General features: G+C 46.1%; 1 protein-coding gene across 4 annotated transcripts in view; it reads left to right on the top strand.

The window, feature by feature from the left end:
- The window catches only part of TSPAN16 (tetraspanin 16), a 34,919-nt gene extending 17,329 nt beyond the window's left edge, over positions 1 to 17,590 (top strand). The window contains exons 2-8 of one of the 4 annotated variants that reach the window (XM_081894801.1): positions 2,258 to 2,324; positions 3,904 to 4,110; positions 9,085 to 9,159; positions 10,962 to 11,069; positions 13,658 to 13,795; positions 15,459 to 15,542; positions 17,019 to 17,590. In XM_081894801.1, coding sequence (XP_081750927.1) covers positions 2,268 to 2,324; positions 3,904 to 4,110; positions 9,085 to 9,159; positions 10,962 to 11,069; positions 13,658 to 13,795; positions 15,459 to 15,542; positions 17,019 to 17,075 — 726 coding nt within the window. In that variant the 5' untranslated portion in view covers positions 2,258 to 2,267 and the 3' untranslated portion in view covers positions 17,076 to 17,590. Of the gene's footprint in view, positions 1 to 2,200; positions 2,325 to 3,903; positions 4,111 to 9,084; positions 9,160 to 10,961; positions 11,070 to 13,657; positions 13,796 to 15,458; positions 15,543 to 17,018 lie in introns of all 4 variants that reach the window. The other 3 variants (XM_081894800.1, XM_081894799.1, XM_081894802.1) reach the window with 3 other exon arrangements.
- Positions 17,591 to 17,940: the final 350 nt, after the last annotated feature.

Raw genomic sequence — 17,940 nt, 5'->3', positions numbered from 1 at the left:
CTTCTAAATGTCTGGTAGTTATTTTTCTCTTTGACATCTGGTGGGAGGGTGTTCCACAGGGCGGGTGCCACTACCGAAAAGGCCCTCTGCCTGGTTCCCTGTAACCTAGCTTCTCGCAGTGAGGGAACCACCAGAAGGCCGTCGGCGCTAGACCTCAGTGTCTGGGCAGAACGATGGGGGTGGAGACACTCTTCCTATTTCTAACTGCTAGCAATATTCAATTTTGCCACCACTAATACTTTTCTTTATCCTGCATCCGTCCTTCCCTGCAGGGGTGCCAACTTGAATAAAATATTGGGGGGGGGGGCTAGGCAAGCCCTGCACCACATAATTGATTACATGATGTGGTGCTGTTACGGTAAAATCTGGGTGCGAGGCTGCTCTGCCACCCAGCTCGTCGGACTAAGTCCGCGGGTCCCTGCGGAGGAAAATGAGCTCAGCCGGAGACAGGAGCAAGCTGCAGAAGATCCAAGTTTATTGCGCAACAGGTTCAAGGCGAGACTGAACAGCGAGAAAGGGGTGACATGAACTTTTGAAACTTCCCTCCATGTCCCAGAATACAGTTCAAAATACATCCCAGTTACATCATGAATACATTAAAGAGAGGTTGGGTTACACAGATTACATCATGAATACATTAAAGAGAGGTTGGGTTACACCGGATTAACATACAGAGGAGGGAGGGGGAATATGCAGAGCTGGAGATATGCACAGATAAGCACTTCCTGAGTACCGGTGATGAGAGGACAATAGTCCAAGTATGTAAAGTCTGCCACCTGGCATTGCCCGGAGGAAAGGCTTGGCAGAGTGATTTGACAGGATTAGGGTCTTGACACCTTGTTTGAGGGATTATGGAGGACAGGGAAGGTGTCATGGAGTCCTAGAGAAATTGAGCAAATTGGCACGTTGATTTTCTATGAATTTTATAGATTCTAGTCCCTTTTGACATTGACAATTTGAAATAAATGGATATATTGTAGCAAAGAAGAAGGTGAAGAAGACATGCCCCCCTTCCATATCAGGTGCACACACACCATTTGAATGGCAATGCCCATCAACCTGGGGGGGGGGAATCCCCTCAAATATTTTATGGGGGTCCCAAAGACCCCCTCAGCCCCTAGGCGTATGCTTCCCCTTGAACTTGAGTGTCAAGTTCAGATTTAATTATAATTGTCAAATTAGATTCAGAGAATTGCTTTGGAATACTGATTAGCATTACAAATGCCAAACTGCGGATCCCTCAAAATAAACTGCAGATTCACAACTAGCGGGTGCTCAGCTAAGCAGCTGCCTCTGAAAACTCTTCATGAGCAGAACACCACAGCGCTGGCTGATGCTTCACCCTGCTGGTTTTTTAAATGTATTTTAAGTAACCACATGGCAAAATAAAAGAAACATTAAATATTGGGTCCTCTCTTGGCCATCATGCCAATGGCAAATATCAGGTGAGGTCTATGCAGCAGATTGGAACTCCGTTGCGATTTCACTATGAAGCAACTGCAGTGACAATCTCAGGACTGTGGTCAATGGCTAAGCATGGGATTTGCTTGTTCTCTTAGCTTCATCCTGAAAGAATTGCCTAAGGTACCTGCAATTAACCCAGCAAGCACATGTATGGGCAGCTAACCTAGTGGTGGGCAGCTTAGCAACTTAGGGACTCAGCCTTTCCCCCACTGCACTCCTGGAGAAGAAGGGGTCAAAGTGAGCAGATAGGAAGGAAAACAAATGCTCAAGAAGAGGAAACACCCGCTCTCACTAGTAAGTGCTGTTGTTTCTCACCTCGCTCCAAATTTCATGCTGTAGGAGGGTGAAGATGGAGTATGGTTGCTTGATTTGCTAGCAAGCAATGGAAGATGTTGGTTTGGGGTCAGGGGTGCTAACTGGAATAAAATAGGGGGGCAGGTAAGCCCCACCCTGCACAATCAATCACATGTCACAGCTCATGCACACCATTTGAATGGCAATGCCACTTGAATGGCAATCAACTTTAGGACCCCCCCCCCGGCTCAGTCAAATATTTTATGGGGGGGCGGGATCTCAGCTTCTAGGAGTTGGCTCCTATGGTGGGGGTGGGATGAGTAGTTAACCTTCCAAAACTTATTCCTGTCCAAAGCCAGTAGAAGTAGTTGCTGCTGACCTAGCCAAAGCCAGCATTACTTACCTGTGAAAATGTCAGCTCTTCTGTGGTCTCTTCACCTAGATGACAAACTCAGGACTGGTCAATGGCTAAGCAATGGCTTCATCTCTGCTGCTACAGGTGCAGAAAGATGGTTTGCTTCTCCCTTCTGAAGGTGATGATGTTTGTATTCAACGGCATAATATTTGTGAGTATGCAAGGTGGATGGTGAGTATGCAAGGTGGATGGGATGCGGGTGGCGCTGTGGGTTAAATCACAGAGCCTAGGACTTGCCGATCAGAAGGTCGGCGGTTTGATTCCCTGTGACGGGGTGAGCTCCCATTGCTTGGTCCCTGCTCCTGCCAACCTAGCAGTTCGAAAGCACGTCAAAGTGCAAGTAGATAAATAGGTACCGCTCCAGCAGGAAGGTAAACGGCGTTTTTGTGCGCTGCTCTGGTTCTCCGGAAGCGGCTTAGTCATGCTGGCCACATGACCCAGAAGCTGTATGCTGGCTCCCTCGGCCAATAAAGCAAGATGAGCGCCGCAACCCCAGAGTCAGTCACGACTGGACCTAATGGTCAGGGGTCCCTTTACCTTTACCTTAAGGTGGATGGTAGCCCAGGATGGTACGGCGGGGTGGGCCAAGCAGTGGAACAAATTCATAAACATTCCATGATTTTTTAAGGGCACAGCTAAATGTTGCAAAAGGGACGCGGGTGGCGCTGTGGGTTAAACCACTGAGCCTAGGGCTTGCCGATCAGAAGGTCAGCGGTTCAAATCCGTGCGACGGGGTGAGCTCCCATTGCTCGGTCCCTGCTCCTACCAACCTAGCAGTTCAAAAGCACCTCAAAGTGCAAGTAGATAAATAGGTACCGCTCCGGCGGGAAGGTAAACGGCGTTTCCGTGCGCTGCTCTGGTTCGCCAGAAGCGGCTTAGTCATGCTGGCCACATGACCCGGAAGCTGTACGCTGGCTCCCTCGGCCAATAAAGCAAGATGAGTGCCGCAACCCGAGAGTCAGTCACGACTGGACCTAATGGTCAGGGGTTCCTTTACCTTTAAATGTTGCAAAGACAAAACCACACGATTCCATTCAACTGCATATGTCTTTTATAACGGGGCATTCACTGGGGGGAAATAGGGATAGAAAGGGATGCAAATGCACCCCCAGGCTTATTGTATTGTCTTCCGCACCCCCTCAACTGGACACAATGGCCAAGAGAAAGAGGCAAACTGTGTCGGAAACATAGGTGGGGAAATTCGCCTGGGAGAATCGGCCAGTGGAAAAATGGTTAAGCCCCCTCTCCTACCTGCAGATCTTTCCCTGCAGTTGCCCCAAGCCCTGTATTTACTGGCATACATGTGATTAGGAAAAGGGTAAAGAGACCCCTGACCTTTAGGTCCGGTCGTGGCCGACTCTGGGGTTGTGGCGCTCATCTTGCTTTATTGGCCGAGGGAGCTGGCGTACAGCTTCCGGGTCATGTGGCCAGGATGACTAAGCTGCTTCTGGCAAACTAGAGCAGCGCACCTTCCCGCCGGAGTGGTACCTATTTATCTACAGTACTTGCACTTTGACGTGCTTTTGAACTGCTAGGTTGGCAGGAACATGTGATTAGAAACATGTTTTAACATGTTAACATCCTCAAAAGTGGGTGTTAAGAGTTAAGGAAGCTGGAAACCGCTTTATATGTATAAAAGCTAACGGAATGGCAGAGTTCACTGCAGAATGGCAGCTTCCTAGATGAGAAATGGCATCTTCTTACCTCTGTTCTCTCCCTTGCCTGTCCAGCTGGGGGGCCTGGCTTTGCTGGGCATCGGCATCTGGGTGAAGGTGGACGGCGGTTCCTTTGCGAAGGTCCTGGGAGCTGCAGCTCCACAGTTAATGCAGCTGATTAACGTGGGCTACCTGCTAATTGCCGTTGGCACCTTCCTACTTCTCATGGGCTTCACGGGATGCTGGGGGGCCGTGAAGGAAAGCAAATGCCTGTTGCTTGTGGTAAGTGCCCTAATTAAAATTGGGAAGGAAACTCTCCCAGGGCCAGGCTTGGGTGTCATGGAACTTCTGCCTGGCTACAGGATTACACAAGGGCTTTTGCACATTCTGACTGAAATTTGTGCATCTGGGTCTTGTCTCTGAGTGTTAGCAGCAGCTAGTACACGAATAGGCAAACTAAGGCCCGGGGGCTGGATCCGGCCCAATCGCCTTCTAAATCCGGCCTGCGGACAGTCCGGGAATCAGCGTGTTTTTACATGAGTAGAATGTGTCCTTTGATTTAAAACGCATCTCTGGGCTATTTGTGGGGCCTGCCTGGTGTTTTTACATCAGTAGAAGGTGTGTTTTTATTTAAAATGCATCTCTGGGTTATTTGTGGGGCATAGGAATTCATTCATTTATATTTTTCTGAGTTTTCTGAGCCTTGAACTAGTAGCTCCAATATGCCATCTTGCCTAGGGGCTCCTAAGGGGTTGGTGCATTTGGACAAGGTCCCTGACAGTGCTTTTTTCCAGGGGGGGAAAGGCGCCGGTATGCACCACACAAGGAAAGGTTCTTGGCACTGGCAGAAGAATGTGGGGGCGGGGGGAGCAGTCCACCCCAGGTGCCATTCTGGGGGGTGCCAGAGATATTCCTCTGCCACTGGCACTCGGACCCTGCCAGAGCATTGCGCTTCCCTCCTTAAGCTGGGCAAAAGCTTCCCAGGCTTTGTGAAAGTGGCAAGAGATGTCTGACAGGAGATCTTGCAGCCCTCCTGCCTCCTTTCCAAAGTTGGGCGGGCTTTGGGAAAGAAATGTGAGGCTCTGATTTGGGGGGTGGGGTTGCTGGTACTGCATACTACCAGAAAAAAGCACTGGTCCCTGCACTTCCTGGTCTTTGTAGGAGTCCTCCCTGGCTTCCCTGCACACATTACTCTCAGGTCAGTAACATGTAGAGCATTTAGCATGGATGGCTTTGAGCTGCAGTATCACCACTCAGTTCTTTTAAATCAAGAATGTATATGATGCACAGCAAGAGATGAAATCCATCAACCAGCACAGGCAGTTGTTGAACAGGAGAATACAGTGATACCTCTGGTTACGTACTTAATTCGTTCCGGAGATCCGTTCTTAACCTGAAACTGTTCTTAACCTGAAGCACCACTTTAGCTAATGGGGCCTCCTGCTGCTGCCGGAGCACAATTTCTGTTCTCATCCTGAAGCAAAGTTCTTAACCCGAGGTACTATTTCTGGGTTACCGGAGTCTGTAACCTGAAGCGTCTGTAACCTGAAGCGTATGTAACCTGAGGTACCACTGTAAAAGGTAGCAAAAGGTTGATGGTGCTTTGCTCAGCTATCTTGGAGTGCTTTCATGTGGAAGTATTTTTTGTGGAATCAGTGTTGCTCATGAATGCACATGTTTTTCACGGAGTCCACATGATGTAGTCATCATGAAAATGTCAGCCTATACATTTTTTACATTTAAGCCCCACTTCCCTTCCGTGGGACATGTAAACATCTGACGTGTAAAAATCTGACATGTAAAAATAACCCAAAATACACTGCCAATTTGAAAACGTGTTAGTGCATCTTGGGGGGCAGGAGTAGGCTTCATATTACACCAGTCAAATAAAACATCAGAATTAAAAAGTAAAAGTAAAAAAGAAATGGATGTTGCCCTCCCACAAAAACCTGATTTTTGCCCTGTGTGAAACATGATAACCAAAGCTGGTAATGGTTGCTGTTATGAACATCCAGGGATTTTTTTAAAAAAAGGTTGTACACTTACATGTACAGAAATACCTGCATGCGTGCATGCCCAGAACAGAGAAATTCTCCTGGAGGTTGGGGAAGGAGTGATTGAAGGAAGGGCCTAAAAAACACAGCCCAGGTATATTCTGCTAAGCTTCACTCCACCTAAACATTAGGAAGAACTTCCTGACAGTACGAGCTGTTCGACAGTGGAATTTGCTGCCAAGGAGTGTGGTGGAGTCTCCTTCTTTGGAGGTCTTTAAGCAGAGGCTTGACAATCATATGTCAGGAGTGCTCTGATGGTGTTTCCTGCTTGGCAGGGGGTTGGACTCGATGGCCCTTGAGGTCTCTTCCAACTCTATGATTCTATGACTTGTTGGTAGGGATGACATAGCGGAATAGCAATTAATATCAATGGCTAAAAAAAACCAGGAATGTGCAAAGGTGGAAGGAACTTGTCACAGAAAAACCTGGTCTTTATGACTCGCTTGTGATATAAGGCTCCCCTTTCAGAAGCACCTTTAAACTTTCAGTTATATTGAGAATGAGTGAAGTCTGACCTTTTCCGTAGGTGCACATAGACTCTTGTGAAAGAAGAGCTTAGGATCTGCCACATTTGGCTCCCAGGAGGTCTGAACTAATTAGATTCAGCCAATGTTAACAAGACTCCCTTGGTCAGGTGGGCGGTGAACCTACTTCCTTTGAAGCTCTGAATTCACGGAACATGTTCATAAGTGGTACAAAGGCCTCTCTAACCTAAGTTCTTTATAAAAGATCATAATATATAACCATCAGAGTTTTAAAACTTCAGAGGTAAAGGGTCAGACATAATTTATAGATGACTTAATGGGCAACTGTGGATGTTATGCTAAACCATCGTTTAACATTTCGCGAACAAGCTGACTTGGGTTTATGTGCCCCCAGCCCTTCGCAGCGCGGCCACAAGGAGGAGCCTGGAAGCTGGTGAAAATGAATGGCAACGTTTTTCTCCCCCCAGACAAATTGTAGTGTATCTTTGTTTAAAACGAGCCAGCTTAAAACCATAAGATTCTGAAGCTGGCTTGATTCTACATAGCTAAGATTAACCATAGTTTAGAAGCTGGGTGGCATTCTAAACAATGTTTTTTTTCAAATTCAGTGGTGAAAACTTTTCTTTTTTCATTTTTTAAAATTGGTTTTCCAAAATTTTTAGACAGACAAACAACCATACATCTTAACTGTACTTTATCCAATCTTAGTAACATTGTTAAGTGACTTCTTCAAATCCCCCGGCTGAATTTCAGTGTATATCATTGCAACAGTTTTCCAAAACTGATTTTCTCATAAAATTAACTTAATCACTTAACCTATTACTTAGTTTTCATTTTAACTTTAAACATATTATTCTCTAAAATTACATAATTAATTCCTAAGCCTATCTGGAATTTGCAAGTTTTTTCCAATTAAGCTATCTTAGCATATTTAACTAAAGGTAAAGGGACCCCTGACCATTAGGTCCAGTCGTGGCCGACTCTGGGGTTGCAGCGCTCATCTCGCTTTATTGGCCAAGGGAGCCGGCGTACAGCTTTCCGGGTCATGTGGCCAGCATGACTAAGCCGCTTCTGGCAAACCAGAGCAGTGCACGGAAACTCCGTTTACCTTCCCGCTGGAGTGGTACCTATTTATCTACTTGCACTTTGACGTGCTTTCGAACTGCTAGGTTGGCAGGAACAGGGACCGAGCAATGGGAGCTCACCCCGTCACGGGGATTCGAACCACCAACCTTCTGATCGGCAATTCCTAGGCTCTGTGGTTTAACCCACAGCGCCACCCGTGTCCCATACTAAATAGTCTTTAAATTTCATCCATTCCTCCTGGTACTCCTCCTCCTCTTCCAGTCAGGTCAGCTAGCTCCGAAAAGTCCATCATCTTCATCTGCCATTCCTCCACTGTCGGGACTTCTTGTGATTTCCAATTCTTAGGTAACAAAATTTTAGCTGCAGTTGTGGGAAAACTTCTGATATCTTTGTTGTGCTTGTGGCACAGGGTGTGGAAGGCCAAATTTCACTACAGCTTGTTCTCATGCTAAACAATGGGTAGGAAACCTTTTTCAGAATGACAGCAATTAATCTAAATTTCACCTTTGTATAGTTGGCTAGTTTTACACACACTCAAATGCACCCCTTTATCTTCCACCCAGAGAAGTAACAGAGTTCAAAGACACATTGCAGTCAGGCAAAGTCACTTGACGATGTGAAATAGGACCAGTGAGGGGTGCGGCAGAGGTGTATCCTGAGTAGAGTCCTGGGGGCCAAATAAAGAAGTTTGGAGAGCTGCATTTGGCTCACAGGCCTGAGGTTCCCCACCTCTGTACTAAACTATGGTCCGCTAAGATCTGTACTGGGGACTGGTGCTTTTAAACCTATTAAATTATCTGGGGTTAGATGTTAGTAGTGATGTGCCCAGGTTTGCCCTGTTATGTACTGAGTTGAATAGGATCCAAATGCAGCAGTCTGATTGGTCCTAGAACAATAGGATTCAGAATGCAGCAGTCTGATTGGTCCTAGTACAATAGGATTCAGAATGCAGCAGTCTGATTGGTCCTAGAACAATGCAGCAGTATGACTGGTCTGCAGGAGCCACCCAGTCCAGCTCCAGGTGGAAGTGAATCTGCAACCTGATTGGCCTACAGGAGAATCCAGGAATTAGCCAATCACGTGCGGCCCAGCGGCCCATTGTGTAAATAATGTATATAAAGCAGATATTGTGGGGGAACTTTCATTCCTCACCACTATGAGCTGAATAAAGAGCATGAAATCCACTCTTGACTCCGAGTATATTTCAGCCCATTACCTCAAATTGCATTGATGACTTTAAAAACAGTGTGAACGTGGAATGGAAATATTTGGGCTACGACAGATGTTCCCAAAAAACCTGGTTTACATCAGAGGAAGAAAGGCACCACGAGAACAAACCTTTTCAAAGGCTTTCTAACCTGAAGTTGGAGGCCATTATATGCTGCTGCCCTGAATGTCTTCAGGTAAAGAGAATGGGCAGCCGTGCCACTTTGAGTCCCCCAAGCTCTGAGTAATATTCAACTAAGTTTTATTCACAGTTCTTGCTCAACTTCATTATATTCATGAATTTTAACAAGTCTCCTCTGAGTTCATTGAATAGCACCCTCCTGTTTGATCTCTCCCCTGGCATTTATGAGCTTTCTCTTTTTTTGCTGATTGTGGATTCCTCCTCCCTCTCCCTCTGTTTCCAGTTCTTTGTGGTCATACTGATTCTCTTCATAGCAGAAGTGGCCGGTGCTATCGTGGTGCTCCTTTTCTCTTCTGTGGTAAGTCAGTGCTGGCATCTGGAGTTTGTGGCTTCTGCAATTGGAATTTTGCGGCAAAAGGATCCCTGACTAGAAGTAGAATCTGTGTTGTTGACCAGCAGGAGGCAACACAACACCACCTCTTAATTCTCACATTGTTTCTGGATTAAGGTGTCCCACTAGCTTCTGAAAAAGGCCGGGGGGTGGGCAGCACCAGATTTAGGGTGATGGGGGCAGTTCCCCCACACAGGGCATACAGGGGTATGCAAAACTATGATATACCGGTAGTGGACAAAAGCATGCACAGTATGAAAGGGGAGAGAGGAAAGAGTGCCAAATTTTATCCTTGCTCAGCACACCATATTACGAAAGTCTGCCCCTGGAAAGGGGGAGGGTTAGCACCCCCTTAGCATAATCAACAAAGAGTGGCACTTAGTAGCCAGCAGAAGCTAAATAATAATAATAATAATACATTTTATTTATACCCCGCCCTCCCCAGCCAGAGCCAGGCTCAAGGTGGCTAACACCAATAAAATCACAGTAAAAACATAATAGGGGGCAAGGGGGAAAACAATTTAAAATACAGGTTAAAATGCAATTTAAAATGCAGCCTCATTTTAAAGTACAGTGGTACCTCGGGATGCAAACGGGATCCGTTCCGAAGCCCTGTTCGCATCCCGAATGGAGCGCAAGACGCGACGGCGCATCTGCACATGCACTTATTGCATTTTGCTGCTTCCGCACATATCCGTGTGACGGCATTTTGAGGGTCTGTGCATGCACGAGCGGCGAAACCCGGAAGTAACGCACTGTGTTACTTCCGGGTTGCCGCGGAGCGCAACTCTAACGCACTCAACCCGAAGCACATTCAACTCGAGGTATGACTGTAGCTGATAAATCAAGACCATAAAGGGAGGGAAACATAAGGGTCAGACCGAGTCCAAACCAAAGGCCAGGTGGAACAGCTCTGTCTTGCAGGCCCTGTGAAAAGATGTGAAGTCCTGCAGGGCCCTAGTCTCTTGTGACAGAGCGTTCCACCATGTTGGGACTGGTGCTGAAAAGGCTCTGGCCCTAGTTGAAACCAGTCTTAACCTCCTTGAGGCTCGGGACCTCCAAAGTGTTGTTATTTGTGGACCTTAAGGTCCCCCGTGGGGCATACCAGGAGAGGGTATTAGAAGGGCTAGTGTGTTTTCCTGTGGACTGAAGTTCCATAAGGTGAGCACAAAAACAAAAACGTCTTTGCTCCATGCTCAAATGATTCTACAGCAAATGATGAAATGCAGAGCAAGGTCTCTCACTTGTTGCCAACATTAAATAGTCCTTCCTGAACAAGAAAGGGCTTGTCAACCTTTTCCCATGTCTCCTCTTTTTTGGGAGTGCTATCAGTTCCTCAACTCTGTGCATGATCCACTCAACCTTTCCTATGGTTCCTGACTTCCTGCCGTCTCCCCAGTCCTTTAGCCTCTCTTCTTCTGGGCCTACTCCCCACTTAATGTCCTAGCTGTCAGCCTCCAAGCATGCCCTATATTTGTGTTCCCTCCTGCTACAGCACTCTTCTTGGCGCAGCCCTGGGTACTATTTTCTTCAGCCAAACTGATCTTTCTATTCCTAAAGCTGTGTTTACCCCCAACATTCTTTCATTATATCTGCAGCATTCAGCATGTTTGTGAACATTCCATGACTTCCATAGCTCATCCAGTGTCAGAAAGGAGGACAGGCAACAGTTTTAACCTATTGTATAAAACATGAGTGCAAGGAAGTCCTGGTTTTATGGTTTTTTATGGAAGTTATGATTTTCTTACTCACCTGTCTCCTGTTTGCAGGCAGATATATTTGTTGAGCACTTGCAAAATTGGGCCCTGAAGACTTTAAAAGAGGACTACGGAAAGCAAGAGGACATCACAGGCATTTGGGCAACAACAATGAAAGAGGTGAGTGAAGTTTGTTGTTGTGGGCACCCATCTATCTCGGGATACCGTATTTTTCGCTCTATAGGACGCACTTTTTCCCCTCCAAAAATTAAGGGGAAATGTGTGTGCGTCCTATGGAGCGAATGCAGGCTCCTTGGCTTCAGCAATAGCAACGTGAAGCCTCCGAAGCGCAGAGGGAGCGCTCCCTCCGCGCTCCAGAGGCTTCGTGTTGCTTTCGCTGAAGCCTTCAGAGCGAGAGGGGTCGGTGCGCACTGACCCCTCTCGCTCTCCAGGCTTCAGGGATAGCTGCCTGAAGCCTTCAGAGCGCAGCGCGAGTTCCCGCTGCGTTCCGGAGGCTTCAGGTTCCTTTTGCTGAAGCCGGGAGAGCAAGACTCTCCTGGCTTCAGCAGAGAGGGTGAGCTGTGCAGCGTCCCTTCAGCCAAGCGGGAGGAGAAATGGAAGGGGCTCCGTTTCTCCTGCCGCTTTGCTGAAGGGGTGCTGAGCAGAGAGGGGGAGAATATTTTTTTCACGTTCTCCCCCTCTAAAACAAGGTGCGTCCTATGGTCGGGTGTGTCCTACAGAACAAAAAATACGGTAAATCCTAATTTCTGGTGTTGTAAGACAAAGGTTTTGAAGGAGCCTCCAAATACTTTTTGAAATGTTTTGACGTGTGCCTTGAGCTTTGTGGACGCCGTAAAACTCAGTCAAGTGATTTATTGCTTCACTGGTCATAAACGCATCACAGTACCACCATTTACAATCATTATAGCTACAACTATAACGGCATACTGTACTTAAGTTTCAGTCCCTCTTTCTCTTTTGAACAGCAAGACACAGACAGACACCATCTATAGGTAGTCATGACGCAGCAGTTCACAGGCGGCATCTGTTGGTCAGTCGCCTGCAAAAATAAAAAAATAAAGTTCTTTTATCGGCACTTCCAGCTGAAGCTGCGCATGCCTAGAGTACCACTCCCACTTACATACAACTGTTCTGGAATCTTCTCCCTGTTTATGGATGAATGACTCCCTAACAGATAGTAGTCAACTGGTCTCCTTCTGGTTTTTGTGGCAGTTCAACTATCATCCAAACAGCTGGTGTAACCAGTTTTGTGATTGAAGGAAGGTGAACACGTGTCCTTTTTTTTTTTTAAGAGAACTTCTTTCTTGACGCTTCCTGTACTGCAACACTAAGGCTGTGTTCACAACACTTCCACTTACTGTGCACTCACTTCTGTTTCCAGTGCTGGGGTTTTTAAGCCATGTCCACAGGACATTGCCCAAAATGTTGATGTACCTTGTACTTAGGGATGCGGGTGGCACTGTGGGTTAAACCACAGAGCCTAGGACTTGCCGATCAGAAGGTCGGCGGTTCGAATCCCCGCGACGGGGTGAGCTCCCGTTGCTCGGTCCCTGCTCCTGCCAACCTAGCAGTTCGAAAGCACATCAAAGTGCAAGTAGATAAAAAGGTACCACTCTGGAGGGAAGGTAAACGGCGTTTCCATGCGCTTCTCTGGTTCACCAGAAGCAGCTTAGTCATGCTGGCCATGACCCGGAAGCTGTACACCGGCTCCCTCGGCCAATAAAGCGAGATGAGCGCCGCAACCCCAGAGTCGGCCATGACTGGACCTAATGGTCAGAGGTCCCTTTACCTTTTACCTTATACTTTGATTAAGATACTGCTGCTTCATGTGTTGTTTCTCAAGCCAGCTTCACAAGGACTGGAGTCCTTAAGTCATTCCGAATTTAAATAGCCAAGGTGTGCACACCTTTGCAATGGATAAAGGCATTCCTGCCCTGATAGCATCCCCTAGTGTGAACACAGTCAGAAATAAATTGAAGCTGTGCTTTTGTGAAGAGCTGGAGGGGGGGTGGTAGAGCTGTGAAACATGTTGTGGGGGACAATTTCATTGCACTTTAGGGCAGCAATGCAAGTACACCTTAAGGCAGGCACCCCCAAACTCGGCCCTCCAGATGTTTTGGGACTACAACTCCCATCATCCCTAGCTAACAGGACCAGTGGTCAGGGATGATGGGAATTGTAGTCCCAAGACATCCGGAGGGCCGAGTTTGGGGGTGCCTGGCTTAAGCCAACAGAGCAGGAAGCTGCTCTGCACAACCGCTCTCCTTAGATCAGGGGTGGGGAAATCATTTGCCCTCCTGATGTTGTACGACTCCAGCTCCCATCGTCCCTGACCTTGCTAGCCATGCTGACAGGGGCTAATGGGACTTGTAGTCCACATCTGGGTGGTCACCCCATTGCGTGTCCCTGCCCAAGAATTTCTTTTTTGTTCAATGGCTGCTTCCCAATCTCGAATGTGCATGCAATATAAAAATAGGTAGCCGTGTTGGTCTGCCATAGTAAAAAAAAAAATAAATTCCTTCCAGTAGCACCTTAAAGACCAACTAAGTTAGTTCTTGGTATGAGCTTTCGTGTGCATGCACACTTCTTCAGATACACTGTGTATCTGAAGAAGTGTGCATGCACACGAAAGCTCATACCAAGAACTAACTTAGTTGGTCTTTAAGGTGCTACTGGAATGATTTTTTTTTGTCATGCAATATAAAAATAGCTATTATAAAACAAGATGGTCGTTTCTCTGTTTGTAGCTGAAATGCTGTGGATTCAACAACTACACTGATTTCAACAATTCCTACTTCTATCAAACACACACTGAAAAATACCCCTCCTTTTGCTGCTCAGACAACAAAGAGTGCCAGGAATCCGAAGTAGACCACGACAAACAGGTAACTTGGCTTCCCAGAGATCACAGACTCCATTAATTTGTGTTATTGTGTGCCATGGGCCACCTAAAAAAAAGGAGCTTAAAGCAAACTCAGCCCCTTCAATCTTTGTGGCAGGGAAAAACAACTGGCAAACCAGAACCTTCTGGGTCAACTACGACTAATCTGGAAAGTAAGAAATGACAGTAGGAGTTCTCTTCTGTCAATAGAGAAGATCAGAGGCCAAAGTACTGTAGTTTTTTTGATCTGGCTGAAGTTGGAATCATCCATGTGTTACAATGGGGGAGAAGAGTGTGGAGGCTGCTTACATGTTTCTGAATGGTGCTGATAGTGCTGCTAACCAATGAACTGGTTTATTTGTAGCCATGAGTTCCAGAGGTTATTATGATCTGGCAGTATTCAGAATGGATAGTCAACATAATTGCAAAAATACAACATACCCCACCAACTACGGGTGCTGTTACAGACACACTGAAGAGATATTTATTCCCCAGGTGAGCAAGGGAGGCAAAGTCAGGGCAGCACAGGAAACATACTGGCTTCTATGGTGTCTGTTGGGATATTTCCGTTCCACCTTAAAAGGCAGCAGGCTATGTGAGTCACAGAGTCTGCGTATTTCCTGTTCACAGGATGTTTATGTTTGCTATTGTTTTCGTTTTCTCTCTCTGTGCCTGAATACGCTAGCAGGCGGTCATGATTTTCTTTGTTCTGACCAACACTGAATAAACTTTCTAAATAATGCTCTCCTGAGTGCAACTTTCGCTGTGTGAATTCTGCTGACAGAGTGTGCACCAGCCTAAGAATGTGGCAATCTATTTCTGTCGCTAATTGCTGATACTGCGTGTCTACGGGAGATCGATGGATCGTCCGGCAGCCGGCTTGGGGGCTCAGATGGACTTTATTTCCCTGGCAGTATCCCAACAGTGTCTGTTCCAATATGCCAACATAACCAATTTTAAAAAACATACAAACTTCGTATAATCCTCCAATTTAACCCTCAAAGCAATATTTTATGCTCCAGAACTCCCAAACGTGGTGCCTTTAAAGACATGTAATAATTCTTTTTATAAAAATGAATTTATTATACTTAGAAAAATAGTTAACAATATAATTTAAATCTTTTCCCCCCAAAATTGTTTTTATTGAATTTCAGAATATTAACAAAGACAAAAAAGGAAAGCAAGTTTCTTAGGCATACCAAAACTAAAGTAAATCAAAGTCATTAGCATCTATCAGCTCATCCAAAAAACCCTCAACTCTTTTCTACCAGACAAATAATAATACACTTTACCATTAATGTTGCAGCCTTTTAGAAGTCTTTTCCTGTTATGCCCTATTCTTCTTATTAAGAAAAATCCATGAAGTTACATTTGCTGGCAACCTGATCCAAGAACTGGTGTGTCAATCAATCAATCAATCAATCAATCAATCAATTTCCTTTATTCGACCGATAGTCAGAAATAAAACATTACACAATACAGAATTATAAACTAAAACATCATAGGGGTACATAAATAAGGTAGGGCCACGGTACTAGACCTCAAACTGGTGTGTCTATAGCATTACTAAAAGTCAAGATATGTAAGCTTAATATGGAAGTATCAGTGGTTGTGAGCATATTTCTGAAGCAATCTCCTTTGCATAATGTATTTATGTCTCCTTCTAGGGCTGCCTGAATGAATTCCAGGTGTTTCTGAGCCGCAATGGGAAAATTGTTGGAGGGGTGGCTCTAGCTATTGGAGCCCTTGAGGTAAGCTCACACATATATGGCTTGATCAGCCCAGGTGCTTCCAGAATGTCAGCATTCTGCATACCAGAACATTAGCTTTGTGCAGTTTAAAGCGGATTAAAGGACATTGTTGTACAAGTCCAAAAAACAAGAGCTTTTTGTGGTTTTGGGTTAGGGAAATGCCTTGAGAAAAGGGTAGGATGAACAAATGATTAATGGGGAGATGCTTAACAATCCCATTAGCAAATCAGGATTGATGCTCGTTGGCATAAAACCATCCCATAAAGAAACCAGAAGAAATTTTCAATAAAGATCAGACATAGTCCAATGGGACTATGTTTCTCTAGCCCAGGGGTAGGCAACCTAAGCCGTTCGCCTTCTCAATCCAGCCCGTGGACAGTCTGGGAATCAGCGTGTTTTTACATGAGTAGAATGTGTCCTTTTATTTAAAATGCATCTCTGGGTTATTTGTGGGGCATAGGAATTCCTTCATTCCCCCCCCCCCAAAAAAATATAGTTCGGCCCACCATATGGTCTGAGGGACGGTGGACCGGCCCACGGCTGAAAAAGGTTGCTGACCCCTGATCTAGTCCCTAGAGTACAACACTGCTTGCTAGTGAGCTACTGCACTGCTAGCATTCAAGGCCCTAAATGGTTTGGGACCTCAGTACCTCCCCCAATATCAACCACCTTAGACTGATTGTAGATTGTATGAGGCCCCATTGATGGTGCTGCCATTAGGAGTTGCCTGGTTGGCAGAGACCTGGGGCAGGGCCTTCTAGGTGGTGGTCCTCTGTTTTTAGTATGCCCTCTCTAGTGAGGTGCATCAGTCTTCCTCACTACAGTGGTACCTTGGTTCTCAAACGCCTTGGTTCCCAAATGCCGAAATTTTTCAATAAAAGTATTAGTTCCAAAACCAAAGTGTTCCAAAACCAAATTGCTGTTTTAGGAGTTGTTTTTAAAAGTCTGGAACGGATTAATCCGTTTTGCATTACATTCTATGGGAAAGCGCGCCTTGGTTTTGGAACACTTTGGTTTTGGAACGGACTTCTGGAACGGATTAAGTTTGAGAACCAAGGTACCACTGTACTAACATTTAGGAGAACTTTTAAACCACTCCTGTTTACCCAGACATTTGATGGTTGAAATTTATGTCCATGGCAACCCTGAAATTATTAGTTTGAAAGGAGGTGATTGCTTTTAGGAGTTTTAAAGTATTTTTAGGAGTTTTAACTGTATTGTTCTAGTACTGACAAGTTTGCTGCCGTGGGCTCTTCTGCGAGAAGGTGCAGGATGTGTACATGAACAGTATCACTTCCATGTGAACTTTATGCAATCTATTACCTCCTGCTGCTGTAACCCAGTTCCCAATTGATGTGTTTGCAGGAAATGTTAGCGTCGTGACAAGATAGTAAAAATGGCCAACAGCATTGTTCCCTGTCTCGCAGGAGGGTCCTGTGTGTAAAATGCTGCCTCACCTGTCCTTTTGCCCCTTAGCTGGCTGCCCTGGCTGTCTCCTTGATCCTGTACTGTCAGATTGGTACATACGCCTGAAGCAAAATTGGCTACCTACCGCACAGCTCTGGCTCCAGCTCTCGGCTTCTGCACCAGCCATGAAAGAGACATCGCAAGCATCCTTATTCAAAGAGCAGATGCGGCAATCACTTTTATTGGATCAAAAGAGCGACATGATCCTCATCCTCATTCATAATTATTAGCTACTAATCCATCACTAATCATTAAACCCTAGTTTAACAGTACTTGCTTTAAAAAAACACCCTGAAAAAATATGTACACCTATTGTTTTGTGCTTCCTTTGCCTTATGTAGTGGGAAATCAAGGGGAGCCTTTACATCAGGGGTTGGGAACATCCAGCTTGTGGGCTAAATGTGGCCTCCCAGGCCTCTCCATCTCACCCTTGGGACTCTCTCAGGCCAGCCCTATTCTGCACCCTCCCTGAATTCTTTTGCCTGGCTGGAATCTGTCCCTCAACATAATAATGCCTCTCATTTGTGAGGCTATAATTTGGGCAGACGTCTCATTTTTAACGTCCTTTGGCTCTGGTGTAATTGAGAATGAAAATTTTATTTTACTTCGTAAAAGGGATATCTTGCTTGATTGTGGGGGGGGCGCTTACACTCGCAGCTCTCTGCCCCTACTAAAATCCCCAGGTTAGGGGGCGCAAATTACTTGCTTGCCCCGGGTGCCGACAACCCACGCTACGCCACTGGTCGGGGGCCACATATGCACAGTGGCGTAGCGTGGGGGGTGCAGGGGGGCCGGCCGCAGCACCGGGCGCAACATCTGGGGGTTAGGGTTAGGGGGCGCAAATCCACGGGTTAGGGGGCGCAAATTACTTGCCTTGCCCCGGGTGCTGACAACCCACACTACGCCACTGCATATGCACGCAAACACACAC

This window comes from Podarcis melisellensis (assembly GCF_964234715.1).
Source record: "Podarcis melisellensis genome assembly, chromosome: 17".
In the NCBI taxonomy this organism is placed as follows: Eukaryota; Metazoa; Chordata; class Lepidosauria; order Squamata; family Lacertidae; genus Podarcis; species Podarcis melisellensis.
The sequence above is the reverse complement of the archived record's forward strand: the minus strand, read 5'-3'. Positions and strand labels throughout refer to the sequence as shown.